Here is a 27,734-nt window from a genome sequence, read left to right as displayed (position 1 = left end):
AATGATCAGAGGAGGGAAGAAATTAAAATGGAGAAATTGTTCAGGGAAAATTCGAAAAGGGAAAGAAAAAAATATCTATAAGAAGGACAAATTTTAGGGAAGCAAAAATGTGTGTGGGAAGATGTAAGTGTGATGACGTATTTAGTCATCAGAGGAGGGACTGTGAATGCTGAATTTTTACGTATAAATATTCATGTATTTTGAATTATGAATCTGCATAGAATTTGACTTAATATAGAAAGTAATGTGTGACTTGGAAAATGTACCCACTTGAGTGGCTGCTAGATATCACGAAGTGTCCTTATTAAATGCTTATGAATGTAAATTGATGTGCTTATGTTTAGATTAACGTAGTAGTGTGTTATAATAATGATTTCGTATTATGTATCTGTTTTATTCATTGTAGGTCTTAAGTTAGCGAGGTCTTGGGCCTACTTTGCACAGCCTCATGTTAAGCTGTACTGTTCAGATAATGCTGTGAGAAATGCTCACCTGAAGAACTTAATACGTGAAGTGTTTTTCACTGAGTTGGCCAAACACTAGCAGATGTCTTTTTTTTCTCATGAGAACTGCTTGAAACTTCTGCCAGTTACAGTTACATTGCATAGTTTAGTGTGTGAGAAATCGGTGTTCCCAGGAGCTAACAGTGGATGCACTGACTGGAGTACAGATGGATACAAAAATGTTACCTGACGAGCCTGATGATGGGAATAGGAGAAGAGGAGCCAATCATCGGCATGTGAAAGACAGTTTAATTATATCTTAGATTTCTAAATTAATCATTTTATTGGACTAAATGTAAACGTTTGATTCCAATGGAAACGTGGGAAGTGTTTTAGATGATTAACTTAGCCTGACCGCACCGAGAGGTGTGTGCTTATTCTCATGTTCCACTAGTGAGATGTACTCACCATTGATTCTCCTACTTAGAGAATTCTATCTTTAACTTTATTGCTTAAACTTCTGATGCTGAATGCTGATCTCTTAGACAAATGGTTCAGATAGATTACATCCCCATTTCTGAACCATTACCCTTTCATGGTCCACTGCTGATGCTGGCTGAACAGATGTCAAACTGATGAAGATAATCGCAGCTTGCTGATCCTTTCTGAGCAGAGGTATAACAAAATGCCATCATTCTTGTTGTAATTTGTCTTTTTTTTCTAGGTACCAACTGCTATTTTGATAGAGCCACAGATAGCTGTTTTTTTTACCAAATTTATGTTGACTAAATTGTTTTGCATGAAGTCCAAACTTGCTATTCTAATCAGAAGGGCTAGTGAGGGAAGACCCTAAAATGCTAATAGGTTATTAATAAAATAATTGATGTTACTCAGTTGCTGACTCTGGGTGTGTTCTATTTCTATTGTGCAGTTGTTCTTACTATTGATTTATACTGTAGCTCTTGAGTGAGCAGTAATCCATGCATTAGTTAAATTGAGATACTTTTCAAGGTTTGGTCAACCAGAGTTGCTTTTGTATGTATACCATTTGATTTTTAGTCTAAGTTACGTGATACTAGCATTGTTAATATCAGGAAATAAACATTCTAACTTTACATAAAGGTGTGGTTATTCATGAATAAAGGGGTCATGGTGAGTGAGATTACTGACTCCAAAGATTATTGATATTGCTGATTGATATTGTTGATGATTTGTATTGAAATTGAGTCTTATGGTGGGACTTACTCTAAGCGCAGTCAAAAGATCCATCGAACCTCTAACGCGTCCCCTTATAAAGATAAGAAACCAAAAAAGGTAAAACGCACTAACAAGAGTGTGAGCGTTATGTGCATGAAGTGTTGGACATGGAGTTCTTTGTAGGTCTATCCGTAAGTAGTATGATTGTGTATTTGTATGTATTTTTTGCGTGTCGGTGTTATGTTGTGAAGTCTGTGTGACGTGTCCACTGTGTGTCCCTGCCAAGTGGTCCTAGATGGTGAGGATGTGTTGCTTTTGTGATTTGCTGTGGTGTTTTGGGGTAGTGTGGGCCTGTGCGGTGTTTCCATGCGTACCTGTGTGTTTTTGTGACGTTTGTGTGTGTATGTGTATGCTGGCTGTGAGGCATTTGTTGTGTATACGCGAGTGTGTGTGTGGCTGTCTTTGAGTGTGCGTGTTAGTGTGTAGTTACGTGTGAGTGTCGCCCTCGCACACCCTTTCCAAATGTATGTTGTGTGTGTGTGTGTGTGTGTGTGTACAGAAATTGTCAATATACAACAATAACAGGTAAGAATGTGTACTTACGGTTGCTGTCGTCGTCGCAGATTCCAAAGTCGTTGGGCGAGCAGGAGCAGCGGGAAGACGTGTAGTTCTGGTTCCATGGCGGCTCCGGACGAGAATGGCTTCTTGAAGGTTAGTATCTCCTTTTATATAGTTGGTTTCTGCCTGCGTTTCGGTGGTGGTGTGACCGCGGCAGAAACCTTGGCAGTGTGCAACCTTGTAAACTGTTCAGCGGAAACATGGTCTCCACCAGCCTGCAGGTGACTACTGTCGTCCGTGGGGCTAGACCACACGGGCGGTGCCTTGGCTGTATTCTGTTAGGAATACCGCCATGTTCATAATATGGCGGTCTCCTCTGCCAGCCTATTACTGGTGCGACTGCCAACATGGTGGTCCTGAGACCCCCAAACTCATAATGAGGGCCTAGGTGTGTTTCTCTTCCCAATTTTCTTTTGGCACCAACCAACTTGTTAGAACTTTCCATTGCTATTGCAGCCACACCCATTGAAACACTGTCAATGTTAATAGTTTTCAAAGAATTGATGGACTGTTCTACACTCTTAGCAATAGCAATTGATTCCAGCAGTGTGGGATTACATTAGCTTAAACATTGCCCTTGAATATTCTTGTTGGAGCACCTTATAATGAATTTTTCCCCAATGTATGTATCCACTTGAGCACCAAACGCACAATCAGCAGCAAGTATCCTTAATGCTGACACATATGAATCAACCAACTCATCTAGCAGTTGATGTTGAGTATAGTAATTAAATCTTTCCAACACAATGTATGGCTCTTCGGTGAATCTATTTTTAAGTGTAACACTTCAGAGAAACAGTCATAGTCTCCAGCTTCTACTCCAGGCGGTGTTGTCACAGAAGGTAAGTGGTCAAAAATATCTTCTGCCTCCACACCCATTAAATTCCATAATAACTCTTTTTCATTTCTGCCCCAAATTAATTTCTATTTATAGCCATCATGTAGTTTTTAAAATGTCTCAGCCATTTTTCCCATTTCATGCTTGGCTGATTAGGACCACTGAAAAATGTAGGTGGAGGATTCCCACGTGTTATTCATTTTGAGGGGACAAGTATGTAATATGGAGTTAACTGTCAAGTAATGTTTGTTCTTTTCAAACCAAAATACAGTTATGCCCAAAAAATAAGGAATAGAAATTTCACCTTTGTAGCTTGTCAACAGTAGACCAGATATGCACCGCAAATCATTAAACAGTGAATAACAAAGCTATAACACGTGTTATAAGGACAATATACACTCAACATGTACAAATGTGGCCCTCCCAATCAAATTTAGCCAGCGTTGTCGTCACCCGTACAAAACATATGTGTGATGCATTGAACACTTGTTTTTCTGCTGACGCATATAAGATGCTGCAGATACATGCTGGTTAAGTCTGTAAGCACTCCCAGGTACAAGCTCTCGCATGTGACTGCTTACGTGTCAACTGGAAGTTGGGTGCTGGTGCCAAGCACTGTGCTGCCGCAGGTGATTCCAAATGCAAGGATGTTGCTTGTGATAGTAGCTTGCGCCAGTGCCAGACTCCTCCAAATCTGATCCCCTCTCTAAAATGTGCCAAACACGGTATATGTTAACATAACCTTGGTACGTAGACAAAAGGAACCTCGAAGATCAGGACGCTTTCACAGAGGGACCCCAAAACGTCTTAATTGGAGCAATTTCAATAATCCTTCCCACACTGTGTCACACACAAAGCCGTGTATGAAAGTGGATGCTCCTCCAGGGTTCTTCTTCACCTCGTCACCAAAATGTGGTAAGTAAAGATGCCAAATATATTATGCCAAAAGTTATCTGTTTACTGGAGCATCCAAACACAGATAACGCCAGATACCACTGAAATAGAATCCAGAAGTGAACTTGTAAGGCAGATGATGAGTACAGACTCCACACCTAGGTAAGTTTCTTCACACTTTTTATTTCCAGATTGGTACATATGTCCAGCAGGGCAGCTACAGGAAAGGCAACTGCCAACACTTCCAATAATAACATTCCACCCCCAACCTTCCAAATTCTATTCCCATTATTCCATATACAACCCAAATACATCACATCTTCCCCCTACAGACATTTAACAAAACAATAAATTTAAATTCTTGAATCCTAGTGCTACACATACATCTTTATACTAATACTACATGTACTGTGCCTAAATCTAAAATAAACTGATTATTTTATTTTACCTCAAACAAAAGATTCACACCTCATATATGAGTCTAACTCTATTTCTTGTTGTTTATTCTATATAGTCATGTAACGACACAGGTTTTTTCTTTTCTCTCACCGAACTCCTGCATTCCAAATGCTGACCACCAATTTCCCCAAACTTCCTTTTATCAACCATGTCCTCCTCTGATGTAATTCCCACATTCTGCTGAATAGCCACTCTCGCTTTATTCCACCATTTACCATCATCCAGTTTGACCACACACCTCTTCACACATACCACCCTTTTGGGAACAGAACATTTAGAATTTCCCTTGACAACTATCGCTGGTAGTTTGATTCCAACCCAATCTCCTACCTTTACTTCCATTCCTTTCTTCTTCTTTACTTCTACATATTTATTTTGTGCACTCTCTCGCCTCTTTTCTACATATTTTTTTTTCAACAGATGCCTCCAAATTATTCATCCATGGACGAACCAATTTGTTTGCTGCTTCCCTTCCCATGAGTAAAGCAAACGGTGAGACCCCTTTTACGGTGTTTGGAGTTGTTCATAATGCCCATATTAACTCCTCCAACTCGTTTTTCCATTCGAAACCATTCACCATTGACAATTGTAAATTATCCTTTATTACTCGGTTACATCTTCCCGCTAAACCATTACTCTTAGGATGGTATGACGACGTTGTGACATGCTTCACACCCCAGTTTCTCATAAATTCCTTAAACTCATTAGACACAAATTGCACCCCATTGTCGGTCACTATTTCAGACGTAACTCCTTCCCTCATGAACAACTCTTGTGAAAATGTAGTCACTTCCTTAGTATTTGCCATCCTGACCAACTTTACTTCTGGCCAACATGAATGATAATCTATTAACACTATACCAAATCTGTGATTATCACTTAACATGTTCATGCGACCAATTATGTCCATTCCCAATTCATACTAAGGTTTCTCTGGTACTGTTACCGCCTCTACAGGACTAGGTGCTGTTACTTCCGACTTGTCACTCGGAGCATATGACACTCATTCTCTTACCCAACTTTCAGCTTGTCTATCCATACCAGGCCACCAAAATGTTTCCCTTATTCTTCTTTTCATTGCACTCATCCCTACATGTCCCTCATGTGCCAAACTCAACACTTTGCTACGCATAGCTTGTGGTACCACTAACAAATTTACTCTCCTCAAAGTGCCATCAGACCAACTCAATTCCTGAAATATCTATTTATACACCTTCATATACCTCACTCTTAGGCCATCCTCTACTCAGCCACCCAATCAATTCTTGCAATACTTTGTCCTGATTCACAGCTTCTTTCCATACTTTGTCATTTATGCATTCTTTCTCATCTAACATGGTGCATGCTACCACATGAAAATCATCACCTTTATCCTCTTCTACCTTTGTGTCCACCAGAAAATGTGATAGACAGTCAGCAAATATATTTTTAGCACCAGCAATATTCTCTGATCCAAATTGAAACTCTTGCAATGCAGCAACCTATAATACCATTTAGCAATTCTAGGCGTCGCTTTGAAAGCACCCTTAGTTGATAATAAGTTAAACAATGGTTTTTGATCCGTCCTTAAGATAAATTCCGTACCCCACAAATACTTTCTGAAATAATTCACTCCCCACCAACAAACCAAAGCTTCACTCTCAATTACTGAATGTGTAGCCTCAGCTCCCCCTCGATGGTCGAGAAGCAAATGCCACTACTTCATCCTTTCCATTTCTGGATTGCTTTAGAACCACTCCTAAACCATACTGACTAAGATCAATCAACACAATACTCCGATCTTGTGAGTCAAATGGTTTCAACTGCATGCCCTCATCTATTTCACACTTTATCTTGTTGAATTCCTCATCCTTCTCTTCTGTCCACTCAAGCTTGGCCTTATTCTGTAGTAATTCTTGCATCACCTTAATTCGATCTGCACATCTCGGAATGAAACGTGCATAAAATTTCACCATCCCAAAAAATTGTATCAATTGATCCTTGTTCTGGAGTGGTGCTGGAAATTCATTTATGGCTTTTACTAAACTGCCTTATGGTTCCACTCCCTTCTCAGACAAACTGTGTCCCAAATAATCTACACTTTTCACTCCAAAATGACATTTACTTGCTTCCAAAGGGACTCCTCTTTCCTTCAAAATTGTCAACACTAGTGTTAACGTTTTGTCTAGCTCTTTTTGGTTTACTCCCCAAACCAGTATGCCATCCTGAAAACTTTTGACTTTCTCCACACCTTTAAACATTGCTTCTATTACTCTCTAGAAAACCGATGAGAAGGAAGCCAAACCAAATGGCATACCCTTAAATTGATATGCCCCATCTGGTGTGACAAATGACGTTAAATGACGCAAATCTTTATGCAACACAACTTAATAGTACGCTGATGATAAGTCCAATGTTGCAAATACTTTTGCACCTTTATTCAGTGTCAACATTTCTGTAATGTTCGGTAAAGGATGCCTATCAACCCATATTCTTTTATTCAAGTCTCTCAGGTCAATGCACATCCTCAACGCTCCCTTGGATTTCCTCGCTAAAACTACAGGAGAAAGCCATTCGGAACACTCCATAGGTTCTAGTACATCTTGATCACATAACCTTTGCAATTCCCTTGCCAATTCTTCTCTCATGGCTATCGGTACATGTCTTGGTTTATGAACTACAGGTTCCACACTGGCTTTCAATTGTATTTGATGGCTAAACCCTTTTATTCTCCCCAAAGTGTTGTTGAATACTTCTGGAAAATGTTCAGTCCAACTACAACTTCTTGCCGACACTGAACTTACTACCTCTCGGCGTAACATTACATGTTCAGAACCATTTGGATCTAGCATAATTTCTAGTTTCTTTTGGTCCAACCATCCCTACACATTTCCACCCGTACGGGCCACGTACACTGTAGTTTAAGTTTGATTGCTTTTAAAACACAACATTGCATCAAATTCACCTACCACTTCAATAGGCTTCCCAATATAAGCTACTGGCTTCACCTTAGATTTCTTTAAATGAACATTCTGTATCTTGTTACATTCATCAACTTTAATTAAAGTAAACAACAAACCAAATCTGCATTCATATCATAACCGACCCCATTAATTTAAATTAAACACAATGTTTTTTTCACTAAAACTTCAGTCACAACAGCTACATCTTCCTCTATTAAAAGCACTACACTTTCTTCATCAGTCACTTGGACTTTTCTTTGCTGCATAACTTTCCACCACATTGACTGATTTAATACTCTTTGCTTCTTTTCACTATTCTCCTTTACACACCTTCATAAAATGACCTAATTTCTTGCATTTGTTGCACCATTTATCAACCACCAAGCACAACTGAGAATTTCCCTAATGCCTTCTGCTACCCCAACCATAACATTCTAATGGCTTTCTCTTATTATCATTGAACGCTATAACATTACTTTCCCTTTGTTTAGACTCTGTTGCGATTGCACCCTCTGCATTTCATCCTTCAAACTCATTTTCCCCATAAACCTTGTTGTAGATGCAATACTACAGGCAATTTCTATAGCTTTATCCAACGTGGGATTCTCTACTGTCAATAACTTCTCTTTAATTTTCATATTATTCGATATTTCTACCACTTGGTCATGAATCACATCATCTTCAAATATCTTAAAATCACACTTTGAAGCTAATATTCTAAGTTCACTTACAACATTTTCAATAGATTCATTTGGCATCTCCTGTAAAATGTATGACGCTCCATTCTTAAAACGAGCATCTAATGCTTTTATGGCCACCTCATATTCATCTATTACATCACCCTTTCCTACAACAGGTACACTCAGTAAATGTTTAAATATTTTCCTACCCTCCTTTCCTAAAGACTGTTTCAATTAAGCAAATTTCTTCTTTTGAGTGAAAATTTCTCCTTCAATGGCATCCAACTATGTTTCAAATCCCTCCTTCCGTTGTTCCCACTCAACAGGAGGTAATCCTAGGGATGATAAGAATGGAATTGGTGGTAAGATTGTTTGCTGCATTTCCTCTCCTGATCTACTGTAAAGATTGAAGAAATTAAATATGTCCAGAACACTTGCTAGCGTGCAAATCACTGTAATCTGCCCCCAAGGGTGCAAATCACTGTAGCAGATTCCCCAATAGTGAACACAAATGTACCTGAGAGTTATGTCTGCAACGATGTGCGCTCACATGTAACTTGAGGCTCGCCTCTATACTGTTGTACACTCACGTGATATCCAAAATTTACACTGTGAGCTTGTGTATCCAGACATCCTATCTGTATCGCCAATTGTTGAATAATGTAGACTGCTGCACACACACCTGCATGTCTTATGTTGTCATGGAAACGACATTCTGCTGTATACACGCCTGTGTGTCCTACATTGTAATGGAAAAGACGTTGGATGCGTGCGTGCGTCACACTGCTGATAGACACCGCTCCGTGCCAGCACCACGCGCAGGATGACACGCGCAAATAAGCCACTGAAGAGGCACCCTCTGTGCCTATATCACGCGCACGATATGTGCGCTGTCCGCTCCTCCTGAACCCAAAAAAAACATTGCCTTGTTGTGCTGCTTTACCCTTCAGAATATCAAAACTATGCACTTCAGGATATTTCAAGGCACAATGTAAAGCAATCACTCTCAAACACCTTCGTAAGTAGAATAATCAAGTTTATTTAAGGGGCAAGTTCTCAGCTAGCAAAACTAAACCACACTAATATATATATATATATACATCAGGAGAATAACATGAGAATAATGATAAAGATACAAGCACTCTGTGAATAATTGCAAGGGTAAGTGCATATAATACAAGCACACACAATATACCTCAATGCTCAATAGCATGAAAATGACTGCAAGAATAAGTGCATATTACGCGCGCACACACAATATACTTCAATGCTCAATAGCATGAAAATGACTGCAAGAATAAGTACACATTACGCGCGCACACACAATACACTTAATAAATTGAAAAGCTTCACCGAAAAGAGCGTCTGCATCCCTCCGCCGTACACAAAGCTGGGGAACCCAAATCAGCTAACACAGGGAGCCTCTGTTCGGGACAATCAGTCCTCCTGGCGTTGCGTCCAACCCAGAAGAGAGTTCCTAAACCAGCCCATCCAGGCCCCCAACTTTTATAGTATCTACTAACGCCCAGGAGTCTTTTCTAGAAAAAGACCCCCTCCTTTACAAATTGTGCAATCGGCGGTACCTTGTTCACCCTTCGAGACGTCTCCTCAGAACGGGCCAAGTTCCCAGGAGAGGACTCCAAGGTGAAGCTTGCATTCCTCCTTGTGTACAGGCGCATCCCCCTGTTGTTCTAACTGATAGCTCGTGGAATGTAAATAGTGCCCTTCGTACCAGGCAGATGGAGCGAAGTTGAGCAGAAAAACACCCCACCCTTCAGCTTGCCGAAGCTTGTGGAAAAACACAGAACAGTGCCTATTGCACCGAACCAGACTGGACAAAATGGAGTCGTGAACCAAAATGGAAGCGAAGGCCAATGAAAGCAGAGGCCAATGGTCCACACTCTGCACCACTGTTTACCTTGCACGTAGTGCTGCTGCATGCACGTAGTGTATCTAGCAATACATTTACGTAGTGTATGTAGCAATACACTTGTCCCTTTCCTTTTGGTTCCAGACAGCTCCTGTTACAGCCGTCCTCCTCGCAGCGCCGCTCCTCACTACCACCGGAAAGGAAATCGAACGACATCAGAATCACCGGATACCAAAAAAAAATTGTCAGATAGTGAACGAAGGTGCCAAAAGATTGCTACCCTGCTGGAAACAACGTGGTTCGTAACTCGCCACCACCTGATGAGTACAGACTCCACACCTTGGTAAATTTCTTCACTCTTTTTATTTCCAGATCGGTACATATACGTCCAGCAGGGCAGCCACAGGAACAGCAACTGCCAACACTCCCAATAATAACATTCCACCCCCAATCTACAAAATTCCATTCCCGTTATTCCATATACAACCCAAATACAACAGCAGAGTAAGAATATACATCAAAGGACCAGTGGTAACATAGGTAAGTACCTAGCAGGTTATGAGAGGTTAAGGACACACAGTAAGTGAAAGCAATCTTAGTGAAACCAATATTACTATAAACTTACCACAGTCTGCAATCTGATTTAGAAGAACTAATGTGAATTTTAAAGCTCATAGGAAGGGTCTCTGGAATTACGCAGCAGGGAAGCACCAATTTATGTGCATATGTTATATGAATTTAATTGGTGTAATGCGCCACATTTTATGATCGGATTACTTCAATACTTTGGCATTTTCACACAGGTTAACAGTGCCTGGGAAAAGGTTTCACCTCGCCACTTCAACAGCAAAATTCAGAAATAAGAGGCAGCAAGGAGACCAGTTAACTTCTGTAAATGGCCTCACGCTGTGCAGCAAAATGTGTTTGTGGGTTTTTAGTAACGTTTGATCCATTTGATCGTCATACAAAAATGTGGTTGTTAAAATGTGAAGGTTATGCAGTAGATGATGGATTATGTGGGAACTGCGGCAAAACCATATTTTGTGGAAATTGCAGCAAGATCTTATATAGTTAAGCAACTTGCCCTCAACACCCCTTAATTGTACAAAATGCACTAACATTGTTTCTACAGCCATTAGTAGAAGAGGGCAGGATCCAGTGGGAACTACGTTCACAATCTTTTTAATTTTCAATGTAGTTCATATACTTCTTATGTGACTCCCACCTCCACTGCACTAATTTGCCTTTACGTGCTATAACATTTAGTCATCACCATGGCACATAATTCCAGTGGCCCTGGACTGCGGACTAACTACTCACGTCAAACTAAATCCAGGGCTCGGCCATTTTGAAGTCAGGCTAATAATTTCCTATTCATGCTTGTCAATTACATTAAAAGAGCGCCTCTCCTTCCTGTCCCTCAGCCTAGATCTGATTTAAGCTTGCAGTGACCTAGCCACCATAAAATCTAGTTTTATTCGTGACTGTCTAATTACTCTCGTCGTATTCTGTCAGCAGAATACAGCTCTGCCAGAGGTAACCATCTTTCACAGAATGCAGTCTATAGGACCCGCACTATATGAGTCCGCCCCGTCTTGGAACTTCCGGTTTGTGAGAGAAAGTGAGTCCGACGAATTAGGATCCCTGGTAAATGAAAGTCTCCCGACCTATCGTTCCCTTGCGCTGCACGCCAAGTCTGTTTTAGAGTCCCTAGTTGAGCGTTTATGCGGACTGCGGAGCAACTGCACATGGTTCCGCGCTCTTGGAGGCTCCTAGTTTAAGGTCGAGTAATGGAGGAAGCGGTTGGGACCACTAGGAGCGCCCTGTCTGTGCTGCGGGGCCAGGCGGAGACCCTGCGCTGCATACTGCAGAAGCTGCGTGGTAAGTAAGCGGACGTGTGGACTCGGTCCCTTGCTTGTTAGACGACTCTGCCACCCAGCACGTCACGTGTCCACCTTTACCAGGTTGTTACGGCTCGGACTATTGAGCAAAGAACCGAAAATGATTAGACGAGGAAAGAGCAGGGAACGGAGAGCCAAAGCATTGGAAGCTGTTATGGTTGTGCTGCAGATTTAAAAAGTCCAATGCGTCTCCCTTCGATGTCTTTAGTGTACTGAATGCCTTGATATCACAGTCAATCTTTACCATGGATTGGGGAAGTTGGACTTGAGTCAACTGGGAAACTGTTTAAATGTTCTTTTGTAGATTCACGTGCTAGCAGTTTGAATTGATTACAATTTAGATGCTTTCCTGAGGGCTACATATTTTTGTACTCGGGTTTTGTGTTCAAGACGTTCCACAAACATGGTGTCGTGGGCTTTCTTCAATCTAACTGTGTCTGTTTAAAAACCGTTGGGAGATTAGTTCAGGGGTGTGGAATTTAATAACATTTCTACCTGTCCATGGGACAGACTGCTTCATAAATCTAATTGTCCTGTAAAAAAATCCACTTACGTCTTTAGTGCACATAGACTGCCTATAAATTATGGTTCTGATATTAGCCTCTCTGATTGTGCCAGGGCTCCATACTATAGTAGGGTTTGAATTCTAGCAATTCCCTTATTTTGCTACCTTTCCACAGTTCTACATATTGGGGCTGGAGGTAGTGTTAAGCAATAGTTCCAGGGTTGCAATGTGCTTTTGAGTCTACATAAATCTGCTAACCTCCATGTTTTATGGATTTTCCCTAGCTCTTCTCTAATATTTTTCTGTACTAAAAAAAGTTGGAAATCTACTTATGACGAGGGCAGAAATAAAGCTTCTTCCAAGTTTGGGGAAAAAAATTGCTCGGAGGGAAAGTGAACTTGTAAATGCACAGCAGATTTTTGCATGAACAAATCTACACATTCATATTTGCTTCTGCTAAAATGCAGGTCACAAATATTTTCTAGGAGTACAATTTCCTGGCTTGCTTCTGTAAATTACTGTGAAATCATGGAATCTGGAAATCTGCAATAATACTAGGGCATATATCACAGGTGCACTTTTGTGACTTTAATTAAGAATGGGCACCTAATTAGGTCTAGATTTAACCAAGACCTTTTGTTTTTATTAGAATTCTCTATAGATTGACTTCGCTGTGAGTGACAAGCATTCTGCTTTTTTTCAAGGAGCATATTGGCAAAACACAAAGGGGGTCATTCTGACCTCGGCGGTAAAAGCCGCTTACCGCCGGTCAGAAGGCCGCCACAATACCGCCGTGGTCAGCCGCCACGGACATTCTGACCCGCAACTGCAAAACCTCCGAAAATCCGCCCTCCACTGCAGTCCGCCACATCAGCGGCCAGCGGTAAACTGGAGAAGACCAAACCTCCACCGCCACGCCAACAGAAATACGCCCATCCCATTATGACCGGCAAATCGACGCGGCGGTCATTCAACCGCGGTATTCCATTGGCGGTACACACCGCCGCAGTCAAAATACACACACCTTTACAAACCCCTACCACATTGGACAATTTGAAAGGCACACACCTGAAACACATACACACACCACTCCCACACATCCAATACCATATAAAACACACACCCACATCACCCACAAACCCCTACCAACAAAAACCAGAGACGAAGGAGAGAGAGACACATCAGAGAATAGATAGCCAGACACACAGAGGCACACCGCAACATCACACACACCACATAGAAGCACAAAGCACCACACACCAACACACACATCATCACATACACCACCCCACACCTCATACACACCACCCCATGGCACCACAAAGGCACCCACGCTTTTCGGACCAAGAACTCCGGGTCATGGTGGAGGAGATCATAAGAGTGGAACCCCAGCTCTTCGGCTCACAGGTCCAGCACACCACCATAGCAAGGAAGGCGGAGCTCTGGCAGCGGATCGTGGACCGGGTCAACGCGGTGGGACAGCATCCCAGAAATCGAGAGGACATCCGCAAACGATGTAACGACCTACGGGGGAAGGTGCGCTCGATGGTCTCGCGACACAACATCGCAGTGCAGAAGACTGGCGGGGGACCCCCACCCACTCCACCCGAATTCACAACATGGGAGCAAGAGGTACTCAACATCCTGCATCCTGATGGCCTAGCTGGAGTACACGGAGGAATGGACTCTGGTAAGTACAAGGCCAACCACTTCACCCCCCCCCCCCCCCCAGCATGCTAACCCCCACCCTCACCCCCAACCCCCCAGCACACATCCTCCCTGAGAATGTCTCCCCAGCACAACCCACCCAACACCAACCCCTGCATGCCACCCCCAAACTATGGACACCCATCACCTAAGCATGACCACTGCACATACCCATCACCCCCCCCCCCCCCACAAAACACCCTCACAACACCTCCCCCAAGGGAATGCCAGCACTGGGGGACAAGGGCACCCATAAAACGCAAGCTAATGCACACACAGAAACAATAACCATACCCTCTTACCCCATGCAGGACCCGAACGACAACACACCGGTCAGGAGGGACCAGAAATGTCCATCCCACCCCCGGAACAGGCCACTAGTGATGACAGCAGCTCTGTCGACCTGGAACCTGACGACCAGCCCGGACCATCGGGGACCTCTGGGCAGTCGGTTCCCCTCACCCAGACACAGGCCACTGCAGACCCAACCCCCTCTGGGAACAACAGCACAGCTCCCACCCAGCGGGCCCATGCCTCTGTCTCTAGGACAGGTCAAGCAGCGGTGTGTCTACCACTACAGGGCCCCCAGGGTAACCCACCAACCCAACAACAACAGGGACCTGGGGGCAGTGGGAGTGGGCACACCGTCCAGGGGACAGAGGCCCAGGGAAACAGGGCAACTCGGAGGGCTGCTGTGCGACAGGGGGGGGAGGAGAGGCCCAGGGAACCCACTCTCCAAGAGGCCCTCACCACCATCATGGCTGCCTACCACCACTCACAAGAGACGATGGCGACGGTACTGGCCAGGTTCCAGGAGATCCAGGCACAGCAGGAGCAACGCTACATGGGGTTCAGCGACCAACTCAGCAACATCTCAACCGCTATGGGGAGCATAGTCCAGGCCCTGAACCGCATAGAGCACACGTTTCGGGACCATGTGGCATCACACAGGGCCCCTGTCACTAGCCAGGAACAGGAACAGCCTACCACCTCCGCCGGCGCTAGTGGACAGGAGGCCCCACCACAACGACAGCCCACCAGAACCCCACCTCCTGCTGAACAACAACCGCCCCGCAAAAGGAGCCTGAGATAAAAAAAAACGACCGAGTAGGATGTCAAGTCCCCCGCCAGCATCACATACCCCCTGAAGTCCTCCCACTGTCCCACATTGCCACCCTGTCAAACCTTGAACTGCCCCTGCTCCATCCTGCCACAGGCATATGGACAATGCACCTGTGAGACTGAGAACTGTACTCCGCCATGGACATTACTCCACCCCCACCCATCACTGTTTCACTATCATGTACCAATATCTATGCACTAATAATAAATCACACATTGCACTGAAATCAATCAGGACTCAGCCTGTCTTATTTACAAATGTATGACACATTACATATCAATTACGTATTGTGAACATTGTGAATTACACATACCGAGGTAATTTAGCATTAGTCCATGGGCCAACCAAGCCGAGGTCACGCAGTGGCTCATACAGCACAGAAAAGGGAAGGGAAAATCAAACATCATGTTCATAGGTCTGGGGGGAAACCGACAAAGTTGAGATGCAGGAGGCTTTCAGGAAATGTAAAATGGCATGGGTGATTATTACCTGTGTGCTACTGGAAATACTGTTCTATTACTCTGTCCCTGTTGTCTGTGTCGTCCTCTTCGTCTTCCTCCTCTTCACTCTCCGCAGGCTCCACAGCTACTTCAACACCACCATCTGCACCATCCTCCTGCAGGAAAGGAACCTGACGTCGCAATGCCAGATTGTGAAGCATACAGCAGGCCACGATGATGTGGCACACCTTCTTTGGTGAGTACATCAGGGATCCCCCAGTCATATGCAGGCACCTAAACCTGGCCTTCAGGAGGCCAAAGGTCCTTTCGATGATCCTCCTAGTTCGCCCATGGGCCTCATTGTACCGTTCCTCTGCCCTGGTCCGGGGATTCCTTACTGGGGTCAGTAGCCAAGGCAGGTTGGGGTAACCAGAGTCACCTATTAGCCACACACGTTGTCTCTGTAGCTGCTCCATCACATAGGGGATGCTGCTATTTCGCATCACATACGCGTCATGCACTGACCCTGGGAACTTGGCATTTACATGGGAGATGTACTGGTCAGCCAAACAGACCACCTGGACATTCATCGAATGATAACTTTTTCTGTTTCGGTACACCTGCTCATCGTCTTTTGGGGGTACCAAAGCCACATGGGTCCCATCAATGGCACCAATGATGTTGGGGATATGTCCAAGGGCATAGAAATCACCCTTCACTGTAGGCAAGTCACCCCCCTCTGGGAAAATGATGTAGCTCCGCATGAGTTTCATCAGGGCAGACAACACTCTACTCAAAATCTTTGAAAACATAGGCTGAGACATTCCAGATGACATGGCCACTGTGGTCTGGAATGACCCAGTTGCCAAAAAATGGAGGACTGACAAAACCTGCACCAGAGGGGGAATCCCTGTGGGTTGGCGGATGGGGGACATCAGGGCTGGCTCCAGCTGGGCACACAGTTCATGGATAGTGGCACGGTCAAGTCTGTATCGAAGTATTATATGGCGTTCTTCCATTGTCGACAGGTCCACCAGCGGTCGGTACACGCGAGGATTCCTCCTTCTCATCCCAAGTCCCAGCGGACGGTGCCTAGGAAGGACAACATGGAGCACAGAGTCAGCCAAACCACAGGTACGTACAGACATCTTGCACAGTTAAAGAATGGCAATGGGTTGAAAGCTGTGTATGTGTGGCAATGCAAGGCCTAGGCCTGTGTGTCGCAGTCAAAATTAAGCCATGTAGGCCCTTGAAATGGCGGCTGCCTGACCTGTGAAGTGGGACAATGGGATTTGAGGTCAATGCGCTGGCGGGGCACACCGTGGCGGTAGGCGGTCGAAGACCGCGGCGCAAAGCCGCATTGGTTAACATTGAAGCCTATGGGTTTCAGGAGCCAATGACGAAGTGCGCCGGCGGTCGCGGTACGCACCGCCGCGGTACGCAACACCGCGGGCGTGACCGCCATTTTCTATCTGCTTAATCACTCGAGACCTGATCATCCACAGGAGAGGACCTATACTGCAAGTGCTGCTGTGACCTCGGTCTGGAAGATACAATGGCTGCTGCGACTGGGGAAAGGGCCCCTGCCTTCACATCTGAAGAGTTGGAGAAGCTCGTGGATGGGGTCCTCCCCCAGTATGCGCTACTCTACGGTCCTCCAGACCAACAAGTGAGTACACCGGGTGCACATGGAATGGGCTATGCCTGCGTGGATTGGGGTGGATGTAAGTTGGTGGGGTGGGGGGCGAATGAGGAGTGCAACGCCCGACAGATGAGAGCATGTGCCATATGGCAAAGTTGGTGGGGGGGGGCAATCACATCTAACATGCAGGTCATTGATGATTTCCTCCTTTCCACCCTGTACATGTCAAATAGGTCAGCGCCCATCAGAAGATCGAGATTTGGCGTGCCATCGCCAAGGAAGTCCGGAACTTGGGGGTCCACAACAGACGGGGCACCCACTGCCGCAAGAGGTGGGAGGACATCCGCCGCGGAACAAGGAAGACCGCAGAAACACTGCTGGGGATGGCCTCCCAACCTAGGAGGGGTGCCAGTCGCACCATGACCCCCCTGATGTCCCGGATCCTGGCGGTGGCCTACCCACAATTGGATGGGCGCTTTAAGACATCACAGCAGACACAAGGGTGTGAGTATCAGCACATTCTCCTATCTTTCTGCGCAGTGGAGGCGTCTGGGTGGGGGAGGAGGGCTGTGGGTGACATTAGGCCAGGGCGCTTTCTGTAGTGTAGTCCTCTCCCTTAGGCACGGCCCTGTGCCCCCGGCCCCCACCTCGGTAGGGTGACAAGTACAGCCATTGAAGGTCCAGCATCTCCCATGTGCGCGTTTGACGTCTCTTGGCCTGTTGTCCTAGTCAGTAGTACTGAGTAGTGTACCCCGAATGCGCGGCTTAGTGCATTAGGCTCCTGTGTCTGTCCTCTCCGCCAACGGTGTTGACATTGCATGCACTCAACCTGGTCTTCTTTTTTCTCCCCCCACCCTTTCTCTTCATCTTCTTGTGCATGTGTGCATTAGCATCATCAGGCGGAGGAGATTTGGCATCGGAGCACGAGGGAGCTGCAGGACACAAGGCCCCGGTGGGCCCAGGAACAGACACCGAGGGCACCAGTGATCCGGAGGGCGAGGGGAGCACCACGACGGGGACCGCTGGTGAGAGCAGCGAAAGCGACACGTCCTCGGATGGGAGCTCCCTAGCGGTGGCGGCAACATCCGTGCCCCCCGCCTCTACAGGTACAGCCGCCACCCAGCGCACCAGCCCCGCCCTCCCAGCAGCCCCTCAGTCTTCGCTCCGTGCCCGTTCGCCCAGGAAGGCGCGCGTCTCCTTCGCCCCAGGCACCTCAGCCCCTGCCCCTGTTGCCCCTGCTGCCCCTGCTGCCCTCAGTGCGGAGCTCATTGACCTGGTAAGGACGCTCATTGTTGGGCAGACAACCCTTTTGAATGCCATCCAGGGTGTGCAAAGGGAGGTGCAACAGAGCAATTCGTACCTGGAGGGCATTCATTCGGGTCAGGCTGCCCATCAACGAGCGTTCACTGCTCTGGCCTCAGCACTGACGGCAGCCATTGTCCCTGTTTCCAGCCTCCCTCTTCTTACTGCCTCCAGCCTTTCTCTGTCTCCTGTTCCTCAGCCTATCCCATCCACACCATCAGACCAGCCTGCACACACCTCAACACCCAAGAGCAGCTCATCCAAACACAAGCACCACAGATCCCACAAACACTCACCCAAGCAACACCCAGATGCAGACTTGCCAACAGCCACTGCCACCCCTGTGTCCCCCTCCTCCTCGTCTCCCTCCTCCCTCCCTGTGACGTCTACACTCACACCTGCATGCACCCCAACATCAGCCAGTGCTTCCATCACCACCTCACCCTCCAGTACAGTCCACACTCGTGCAGTCACCACCCCCACTGCCATTTACACGTCCCCTGTGTCCTCTCCCACTGCGTCTGTCACCCCCTCTTCCAAGACACACAAACGCAGGCAGCCACCCACCCAACAGCCATCCACCTCACGACAGCCTACAGCACCAGCACCTTCACCCAATGACCGCACACCTGACTCTCCTACAACCACCTCTTCTACCTCCACTTCCCCTACCCTTTACCTTGGCCCTAAAAAACTTTTCATGGCTAACCTTGACCTCTTTCCCCCCGATGAGCTCCCCCATCCATCTTCAAAGAGTCCCAAGAGCACCGCAGCCACCACCAGCCCAGCTTCGGGTGTCACTGTTGTGCATGGGTTCTGGAGCCCACCCTTTGCCAGCAGTGACACATCGATCAGCAGCAAGGACACGTCCAGCCCCCCCCCCCCCGGCAAGAGGACCCGCAAAAACAAGGGCCGCCGTGCGAGGACCGACAGGGCTGCCCCCAAGGAGCAATGTGCGGCCACTTCACCACCCACACCATCTAGGGGAGGCAAGGGCCCGAGAGCCCCATCAAAGGAGCGGAAGGGCAGCAGGAGCGCGGAGAAGGTGGACCCCACATGCCACATCCCAGCTGGGAAGGAGGACACTAAGGAGGCCAGGAGTCCGTCCCCGAAGGGTCCAGAAACGTCACGGTCCGAGGGCGACTGAGCAGGGAGTCCAGGCCAGGTCTGGCTCCCTTGACCTGCTGGATGAGCACCGCTGAACAGGGCCCGCCGTGGAGAAGAGCACCGCTGAACAGGGCCCGCCGTGGAGAAGAGCACCGCTGAACAGGGCCCGCCGTGGAGAAGAGCACCGCTGAACAGGGCCCGCCGTGGAGAAGAGCACCGCTGAACAGGGCCCGCCGTGCAGAAGAGCACCGCTGAACAGGGCCCCGCCGTGCAGAAGAGCACCGCTGAACAGGGCCCCGCCGTGCAGAAGAGCACCGCTGAACAGGGCCCCGCCGTGCAGAAGAGCACCGCTGAACAGGGCCCCGCCGTGCAGAAGAGCACCGCTGAACAGGGCCCCGCCGTGCAGAAGAGCACCGCTGAACAGGGCCCCGCCGTGCAGAAGAGCACCGCTGAACAGGGCCCCGCCGTGCAGAAGAGCACCGCTGAACAGGGCCCCGCCGTGCAGAAGAGCACCGCTGAACAGGGCCCCGCCGTGCAGAAGAGCACCGCTGAACAGGGCCCCGCCGTGCAGAAGAGCACCGCTGAACAGGGCCCCGCCGTGAAGATAGGCACCGCTGAACAGGGCCCCGCCGTGAAGATAGGCACCGCTGAACAGGGCCCCGCCGTGAAGATAGGCACCGCTGAACAGGGCCCCGCCGTGAAGATAGGCACCGCTGAACAGGGCCCCGCCGTGCAGAAGAGCACCGCTGAACAGGGCCCGCCGTGAAGATAGGCACCGCTGAACAGGGCCCGCGGTGCAGAAGAGCACCGCTGAACAGGGCCCCGCCGTCTCAAGCACCGCTCCGCTGGGCCCTTCTTCTCAAGCACCGCTCCGCTGGGCACCGCTGTCTCTCCACCTCTCCGCTGGGCCCTTCCTCTCAAGCACCGCTCCGCTGGGCCCTTCTTCTCAAGCACCGCTCCGCTGGGCCCTTCTTCTCAAGCACCGCTCCGCTGGGCACCGCCGTCTCAAACACCGCTCCGCTGGGCCCTTCTTCTCAACCACCGCTCCGCTGGGCACCGCCGTCTCAAACACCGCTCCGCTGGGCCCTTCATCTCAAGCACCGCTGTCTCTACACCTCTCCGCTGGGCCCTTCTTCTCAAGCACCGCTCCGCTGGGCCCTTCTTCTCAAGCACCGCTCCGCTGGGCCCTTCTTCTCAAGCACCGCTCCGCTGGGCACCGCTGTCTCTCCACCTCTCCGCTGGGCCCTTCTTCTCAAGCACCGCTCCGCTGGGCCCTTCTTCTCAAGCACCGCTCCGCTGGGCCCTTCTTCTCAAGCACCGCTCCGCTGGGCACCGCCGTCTCAAGCACCGCTCCGCTGGGCCCTTCATCTCAAGCACCGCTCCGCTGGACCCCGCTGTCTCTCCACCTCTCCGCTGGGCCCTTCCTGTCAAGCACCGCTCCGCTGGGCCCTTCCTGTCAAGCACCGCTCCGCTGGGCACCGCCGTCTCAATCACTGTTTATGGTTCACTGTGCCCACCATGCCTCCTCCTTGACCAGTGGAGACTGTCATCCACCTGATGGACTGTGGCTTTGCACTCCCCAGGATGGTACAGTGGGCAGCCCACCCACTGTAGAGACATTGAGAGACTGTGGCTTTGCACTCCCCAGGATGGTACAGTGGGCATCCCACCCACTGTAGAGACATTGAGAGACTGTGGCTTTGCACTCCCCAGGATGGTACAGTGGGCAGCCCACCCACTGTAGAGACATTGAGAGACTGTGGCTTTGCACTCCCCAAGATGGTACAGTGGGCAGCCCACCCACTGGAGAGACATTGAGAGACTGTGGCTTTGCACTCCCCAGGATGGTACAGTGGGCAGCCCACCCACTGTAGAGACATTGAGAGACTGTGGCTTTGCACTCCCCAGGATGGTACAGTGGGCATGGTGGCTCCTTGTGGATCTGGCGTCGTGGACTCATGTGGCTGTGGTGCCCCCCCCTTCCCTTCCCCCTGAGGTGCCTGTAGTTTTTACATCTGATGCCCCTGCAGTGTTCTCTCCAAAGGACTCAGGTCTCCTGTGTGGGCTTTGCCCTTGTTTCTCAAAACTTTGGCCCACGGACATGATGAATTCGTAGGATGTGCAGGACTTGTTACTTCAGTTATACACTGATGTGTATGTCATTAGTTTTCTTGTGAATATCTTTCATGGTTGTACGATAATTTTCAGGAGCTTTTTGGTACATAAATATTTATTCCAAATTTGATTATGTCCTAGCATTTTTCTGGGGTGTTTGGGTGGTGTCACTGTGACTTGTTGCTCTGCATTGGTGTGTACATAGTTGGGGGGGGTCGCATATGTGTGTGCCCGTAACCTTTCGTCCTCCCCCCTCCCGTGTGTCGTAGGTGCAGTACTCACCGTTGTCGTCTGCGCCGGACTTCGTACTCGTGGTAGATGAGAAGGTAGACGAGAGCAGGTAGGATGTTTAATTCGGGTTCCATGCTATCCTCCTTCCTCCTGGAGTGCGTAGTGGTGAGCGTTTTCCCATCCGTAGTCTGTTTCCGCCGTGTTTTTATCGGCGGTGCTCCCGCCCCGGAAAAGGTGGCGGATTGGTGAGTTGTGATAGTGTGGGCGGTACATTGTCTGCCGCCTGGCTGTTGGCGGTGACCGCCGCGCTGTTTGTTTGTACCGCCGTGGCGGTCGGAGTGTTAAAGTGGCTGTCTGTGTTGGCGGTTCCCGCCAGGGTCAGAATCCCATATTTTTTACCGCCAGCCTGTTGGCGGGTTGGCCGCCGCTTTAACACCGACCGCCAGGGTTAGAATCACCCCCAAAGTAGTTTTGTTCAGTGCCAAAGACTATTGAGACCAAAAATATTATAAAACAACAAAGTTTTACAAAAACCATGTCAAAGCAAGATACGCACTGGCAAAACCAAAAAACTGACCAGCAATGTCAGACATATTGGCTTTGCCAATTGTTTGTTTATTTTCCATTATCCATTCATCTTTTTATCATTTCATCCGCCTGCTGAAAATCACCTATTCACCTTTTGTCACCCATTTAGTCATTCATCCAACATTGTCTGTCACCATTCTGCCCATCTGTCTGCTCATCCCTACCCAAACCTATACATCTATCTTCAAACCTTTCTATCAAACATAATCACCTTTCACTCAGTCATCCATCCTTTCACATCCCCTTACATCCACCTATCCTCTTTTTCATTAATCTTTTCCCTCTGCCATCCTCCCTTTTACTCATCTATCCTTTCACTCCATATGTCCATCTATCCTCCCTTTCACTCAGCCATCCACCTTTTGACAGATCTATCCTTTCATTCTCCAATCCTCCACCCTTTCACTTATCCATCTGTCCACCCTCTCATCCAGCCATCTATCTACCCTGCCTCTCACTTATCCATCCCGTCACCCATCCTTTACCTATCCATCCTTTCATTCATCCAGCCATCTGCCCTTTCACTCAGTCATTCATCCGCTCATTGATCCATCCATTTACCCTTTCATTCATTGAGTAATTCTTTGACTCACTCATGTCCTCTCAGTCATCCTTTCACTCATCCATCCTTACATCATTCTTTCCCTCATTCATTCATCAATCATCCACCTTTTCACCCACCCATCCATCCTTTTACCCTTTCATTCATCAATCCTTTCAATCAGCAATCAATCCAGTCACCCTGTCACTCATCTATGTTTCATTCAGCCACCTGTCTATCCTCCCTTTCACTCTATCATCCATTCTTTTGCTCATCCTTCCTTACATCCATCCTTTCACTCGTCCACATAGCCATCCATCCACTCAGCCTGTCTATCCACCCAACCTTTCACTCCCTCCATCATCTATTTACCCTTTCACCCATCCTTTCTCTAATCCATTCATCGTCCCTTTCACACATCCATCCATCCACCCTTCCTCCCTTTCACTCCTCCATCCTTACAGCTGTCCTTTCATTTATGCATCTATCAATCCACCACTTCGCTCACACTCATCCACCATTTTATCCATCCACCCTCTCACTTAACTTCCCTCCCTTTTGCATTAGTTAGGAGCCTGTGTCTGCCGAGTCGCAGACAGAAGAGGCCCATCAAAAACCCCACCCTGCTGTAGCTGCTAAAGCGGTGGGTTGACAAAACCACTGTTTGGTGTGTCATATCAGTGAGTAGTGTAGAGTGAAGTGAAGTGGAGTGTTGTGGGAAATTGGGGGGGGGTGGAGTGGCATAGAGTAGAGTAGAGTGGAGTAGGTTAGAGTGGAGTAAAGTGTCTTAGAGTGTAGGGGTGAGGAGTGTTGTAGGGTGTCGTGCAGCGAAGTTAACTGTTGAGTGAAGCGGTGTAAAGTGCCATCAAGTGGAATAAAGTGTTATAGAGCAGAGGAGTGTAGAGTGGAGTAAAGTGTTGTTGAGAGTAGTAGAGTGGCCTAGATTTAAGTGGCGTAGAATGGAATAGAATGACGTACAGTGAAGGGGGCGTAGAGGAGAGTCTTAGAGTGGAGTGGCGTGGAGTAGAGTATCATAGAATGGTGTGGAGTAGTGTTGTAGTGTGTCATAATAGAAGGCGGAATGGAGTGGAATAGAGTGGTGTGTCGTAGAGTGGAGTATGCATGGTGTGGTAATGCATTACTATAACAGACCGCACATTTTCGATTGAAATAGCCATTACATTTGCACAGACATGCCATTTTACTGATAGAATTCTAACACACACCAACAATAAAGTGTGGAAATGACATTACCTAGTGTATTGATTTATTCTGATTACTTTCAAATATTTGTTTCCAGCACGCTATTACAAAAAAGGTGCTTTATTCGTGCTTTCCTAATTCTGGTATATTCTGAAATATATTTGCACAGTTCACTTGCAGACATTTTAATTTTGTGTGCTACAGAAAAGGCTTTTTTTAAGTAAAATAAATGTGTAAAGCGCACAATACCCAAAGGTATCACAGCACTAGCATGACCTAGAACCTGTGACCGAGGCAGGGAGAACAAATATAAGAGACAAGATAACTGTACACTGAAAAAAAGGCAAAAAGCCACCCAATTTAACACCCTCAGAATGTCAGATAGCCTCTCACTTTGAAGTCAGAGGAAAAAAAAGTAAACACCAAGCTCTCTTGGAAGACAGAGCCTAACGTTTGACCTCAGTGTTTAAATGCACAGCAAATGTGAGACGATAAGAATAAAATTTAAAGGCCTGTTTACAGAAAGTGAGCACTCGTGGAAGAATACGAAGCAATGGTAGACAGTCTATACTCCACGGGAGAGATGGAGACATGGTTGACATCCTCAAAGAAATAAAGTCAGCGGATAGAAAGCAAGCAAATGTGAGTTACAAACCCAAAAGCCAATGGTAAGCAATGGGCGAGTGGATTCCCAGGTCAGTTTTTCGCATTTCCCCAAGATGTCTTTAGCAAACCAGACATAAGTGCTGTCTGGTAGGCTTTTATGTGAAAAGGAATGACTGAGGCCAGTGCAAGGACACTGGCCACAGGAAGCAGTATTTCGTCCATGCCGTGGAGCATGGACCAAGACTTGGAAGCCCAGGAATAATCCGAAGGCCAGCAGGAGCTGATGCCCATTTGGAAGACAATAAAGGAGAGGGGCATGGGAACCAACGAATTGTAAGGAAAGGTAAGTAATGGGTGGGCTCTAAGTTCTTATCTTCCCAGTGTTGATTTAAACTTTCCGTTCTGTGGGTCCATAATTTTGTGGCACTCCCAGCAGGGCCATCAAACAACCGGAAACATTGAAGACGTAGCCACTCAAAAGCCAGGAGGTTAGTTGTAGCTTGCTGGGGGAGTATTTTTCTGTTTACATGGATTTATTGACAGAACCAATTCCTTCTAAACCGGATCAGAAGTAACTAGGAATGTATCAATAGTACCTTTTGCCTTAACATTATGATTCTAATAAGGGGTTTGGACAGAAATCGGCTCACACTGCTGTCCCCCAGCACCTCCCGTCCATCCCTCAGTTTCCTGTCTGCCCTTCCCCACCACCCCTCCCACGTTGTTGCTTGTTCTAATTCTGCTCAGGTGGAATGCGGTCAGACCTCAGACTCGCCCTTCTACATTCTCAGTTTGCATGGTCTTCCGGGAACTGCATGCTGGTTTGTTTGTCTCTGTCTCTCTTGCGCTTACAATGCAAATGTTATTTCTTTGCGGGCATTTGTTTATTTTCTGGTATGATTACGGGTGCTCTCGCAAGTCGTGTTCACTTCTTGCAAGAGATCCTGTGACAGTGGTGCGGTGTTTAAGTTGCCTTAACTTTAGTTTGTACTGGGCTGGAACGCCAGGCTCGAGGCTTGATTGTGTTGTTTGTGTTGGTTTGATTGTGCTTCATTAGGGGCAACTGTCCTCTGAAGAATATTTCCACTGACTGTATGACGCATTGTTTGTAGAAACCACTTCGGTTTGGTTTTTTTCAACCGTTTAGATTTCATTTGCTCATTTACACATCATAATGTCCCATTTTAGAAAAGAACTTGGGATAAAGTGGGGTTAGAACCCACTCAGCTCTGTTGCTGCTAACTTAGGGTGACCACCTGACATTGAACCAAATTCTGGACAGGACTGTAAAAAATTCAGGACAAAGGGTCAAAATTCAGGACAGAAATTCAAGAACAACCGTCAGTTTTACAGACACACACGAGAGGCCATGCCTCACTATGTTTTCAGTGCATTTATTTACTGTTTTTTAACATAGCACTATTTATTCACTGTGGTCTTTTTGCGATTGCTTCCTGGTATGCTACATTCAGGTGTCACATTACATCCTTGTTCAGTAGCGTAGGCCAATCACCAAGGCCATCACCCCTAACCAAATCTACTGATTCTTTCTTGAAGAGGAAAGTAACAGCAAAATTTTTATTATGTTTCTGAACATTTTAAAACCCCTGGCAAACAGTTTGGGAAACATTAAGGTAATAAACCTTATGCTAGTTTAAACAAATTTAACAAAAACATCTGGCTTACCCCAACCGCCCATGGACTTTCAACCTACATTTTTTTTAAAGAGTCAGGGCAGATGGTGTGTGCGACAGTCTCACACCTAGTGTCAGGATGTGAGGTACCCACAACTTGTCTGTAGTCTCACAGCACTAGACTGTATATCTGGGACTACATTTATCTCAGAAATGGGAGCTCGGACTACCAATCAAAGATAATAAAAGAGGAGGATGAAATTGAGATCAAATGGGAGATCCACGGCAAGTGATTCAAAGGGTTGTTGCTCAGAACTGGTTAAATAAGGAAGAGAAGAACAAGGTGGGACAATTCCTAAAATCAGATAAGATGGGTCCACCAAGACTATTGGAAGGTATTGGGTGCCTAGGGAGTTGTCTCTGCACACAGGTGAGAAACAGAAGAGGCACTGTCAAGTGGTTGAAGAAGCAGCACCCATCCACCTTGGCAAACTCTTCTGGTGCAATGGTCTGCTGTTTGTGCTGTGAAATGTGAGCAGGGGCCAGACCCCTTGCAAGGTTGTGCAAGGCAATTGCCCGCTTTGTCCATGTCTTTAAATGGTTTTGAAATTGAGCAAAAGCCAAACTAGTGATCTGGGTTATCCCCAAGTGTCAAGTACACATAGAATCTTCAAAATATTTGAGACGTAAATTGCACAAACTGTAAAAAAAAAAAAAAATCTAATTAGTGTTTCTTTAACGTATGGCACTGTTTTCCCCTTTATATACAATTAGATCTCAGATTGAACTGGGAACCAGTTACCTTTTGATACCTAGTGATTAATATTTACCATTCTCCCACGGATTTCCAGGATGGAAATCTCAGCATAGAATCACGGTCCATCCAAGCCCAGTTTGCTTTTAGGTCTTCTTTTCTGCATTCTGTAGCGAGCCAAGTGGCACTAGTGAATATGGTTTGCTACCCCAATGATAGTATTATTTTGCAAACCTTCCACTGCTCGTCCTTCATTCCTTCTTCACCTATGCCACACATCTGATTTGGTTGCTGTGGCGCCATCGGGTAGCTCTTTCCACTATAAAGCTACCTGTGACTGCGGGTGGATTAGGTTTTCTGGACTTAGAATGCTATTATTCAGCTGCACAGGTCC

At 47.0% G+C, this 27,734-nt stretch overlaps 1 protein-coding gene across 2 annotated transcripts in view; it reads left to right on the top strand.

Moving 5' to 3' along the window:
* Positions 1-11,499: 11,499 nt before the first annotated feature.
* Positions 11,500-27,734, top strand: part of CCNDBP1 (cyclin D1 binding protein 1) — a 105,660-nt gene continuing 89,425 nt past the window's right edge. Inside the window, exon 1 of one of the 2 annotated variants that reach the window (XM_069243472.1) lies at positions 11,500-11,822. In XM_069243472.1, the coding sequence (XP_069099573.1) occupies positions 11,732-11,822 (91 nt within the window). In that variant the 5' untranslated portion in view covers positions 11,500-11,731. The remainder of the gene's footprint in view (positions 11,823-27,734) is intronic. The other variant, XM_069243473.1, reaches the window with a different exon arrangement.

The sequence above is a fragment of the Pleurodeles waltl genome, chromosome 7, assembly GCF_031143425.1.
Source record: "Pleurodeles waltl isolate 20211129_DDA chromosome 7, aPleWal1.hap1.20221129, whole genome shotgun sequence".
Taxonomy (NCBI): domain Eukaryota; kingdom Metazoa; phylum Chordata; class Amphibia; order Caudata; family Salamandridae; genus Pleurodeles; species Pleurodeles waltl.
This window is presented reverse-complemented; position numbering and strand designations above follow the sequence as displayed.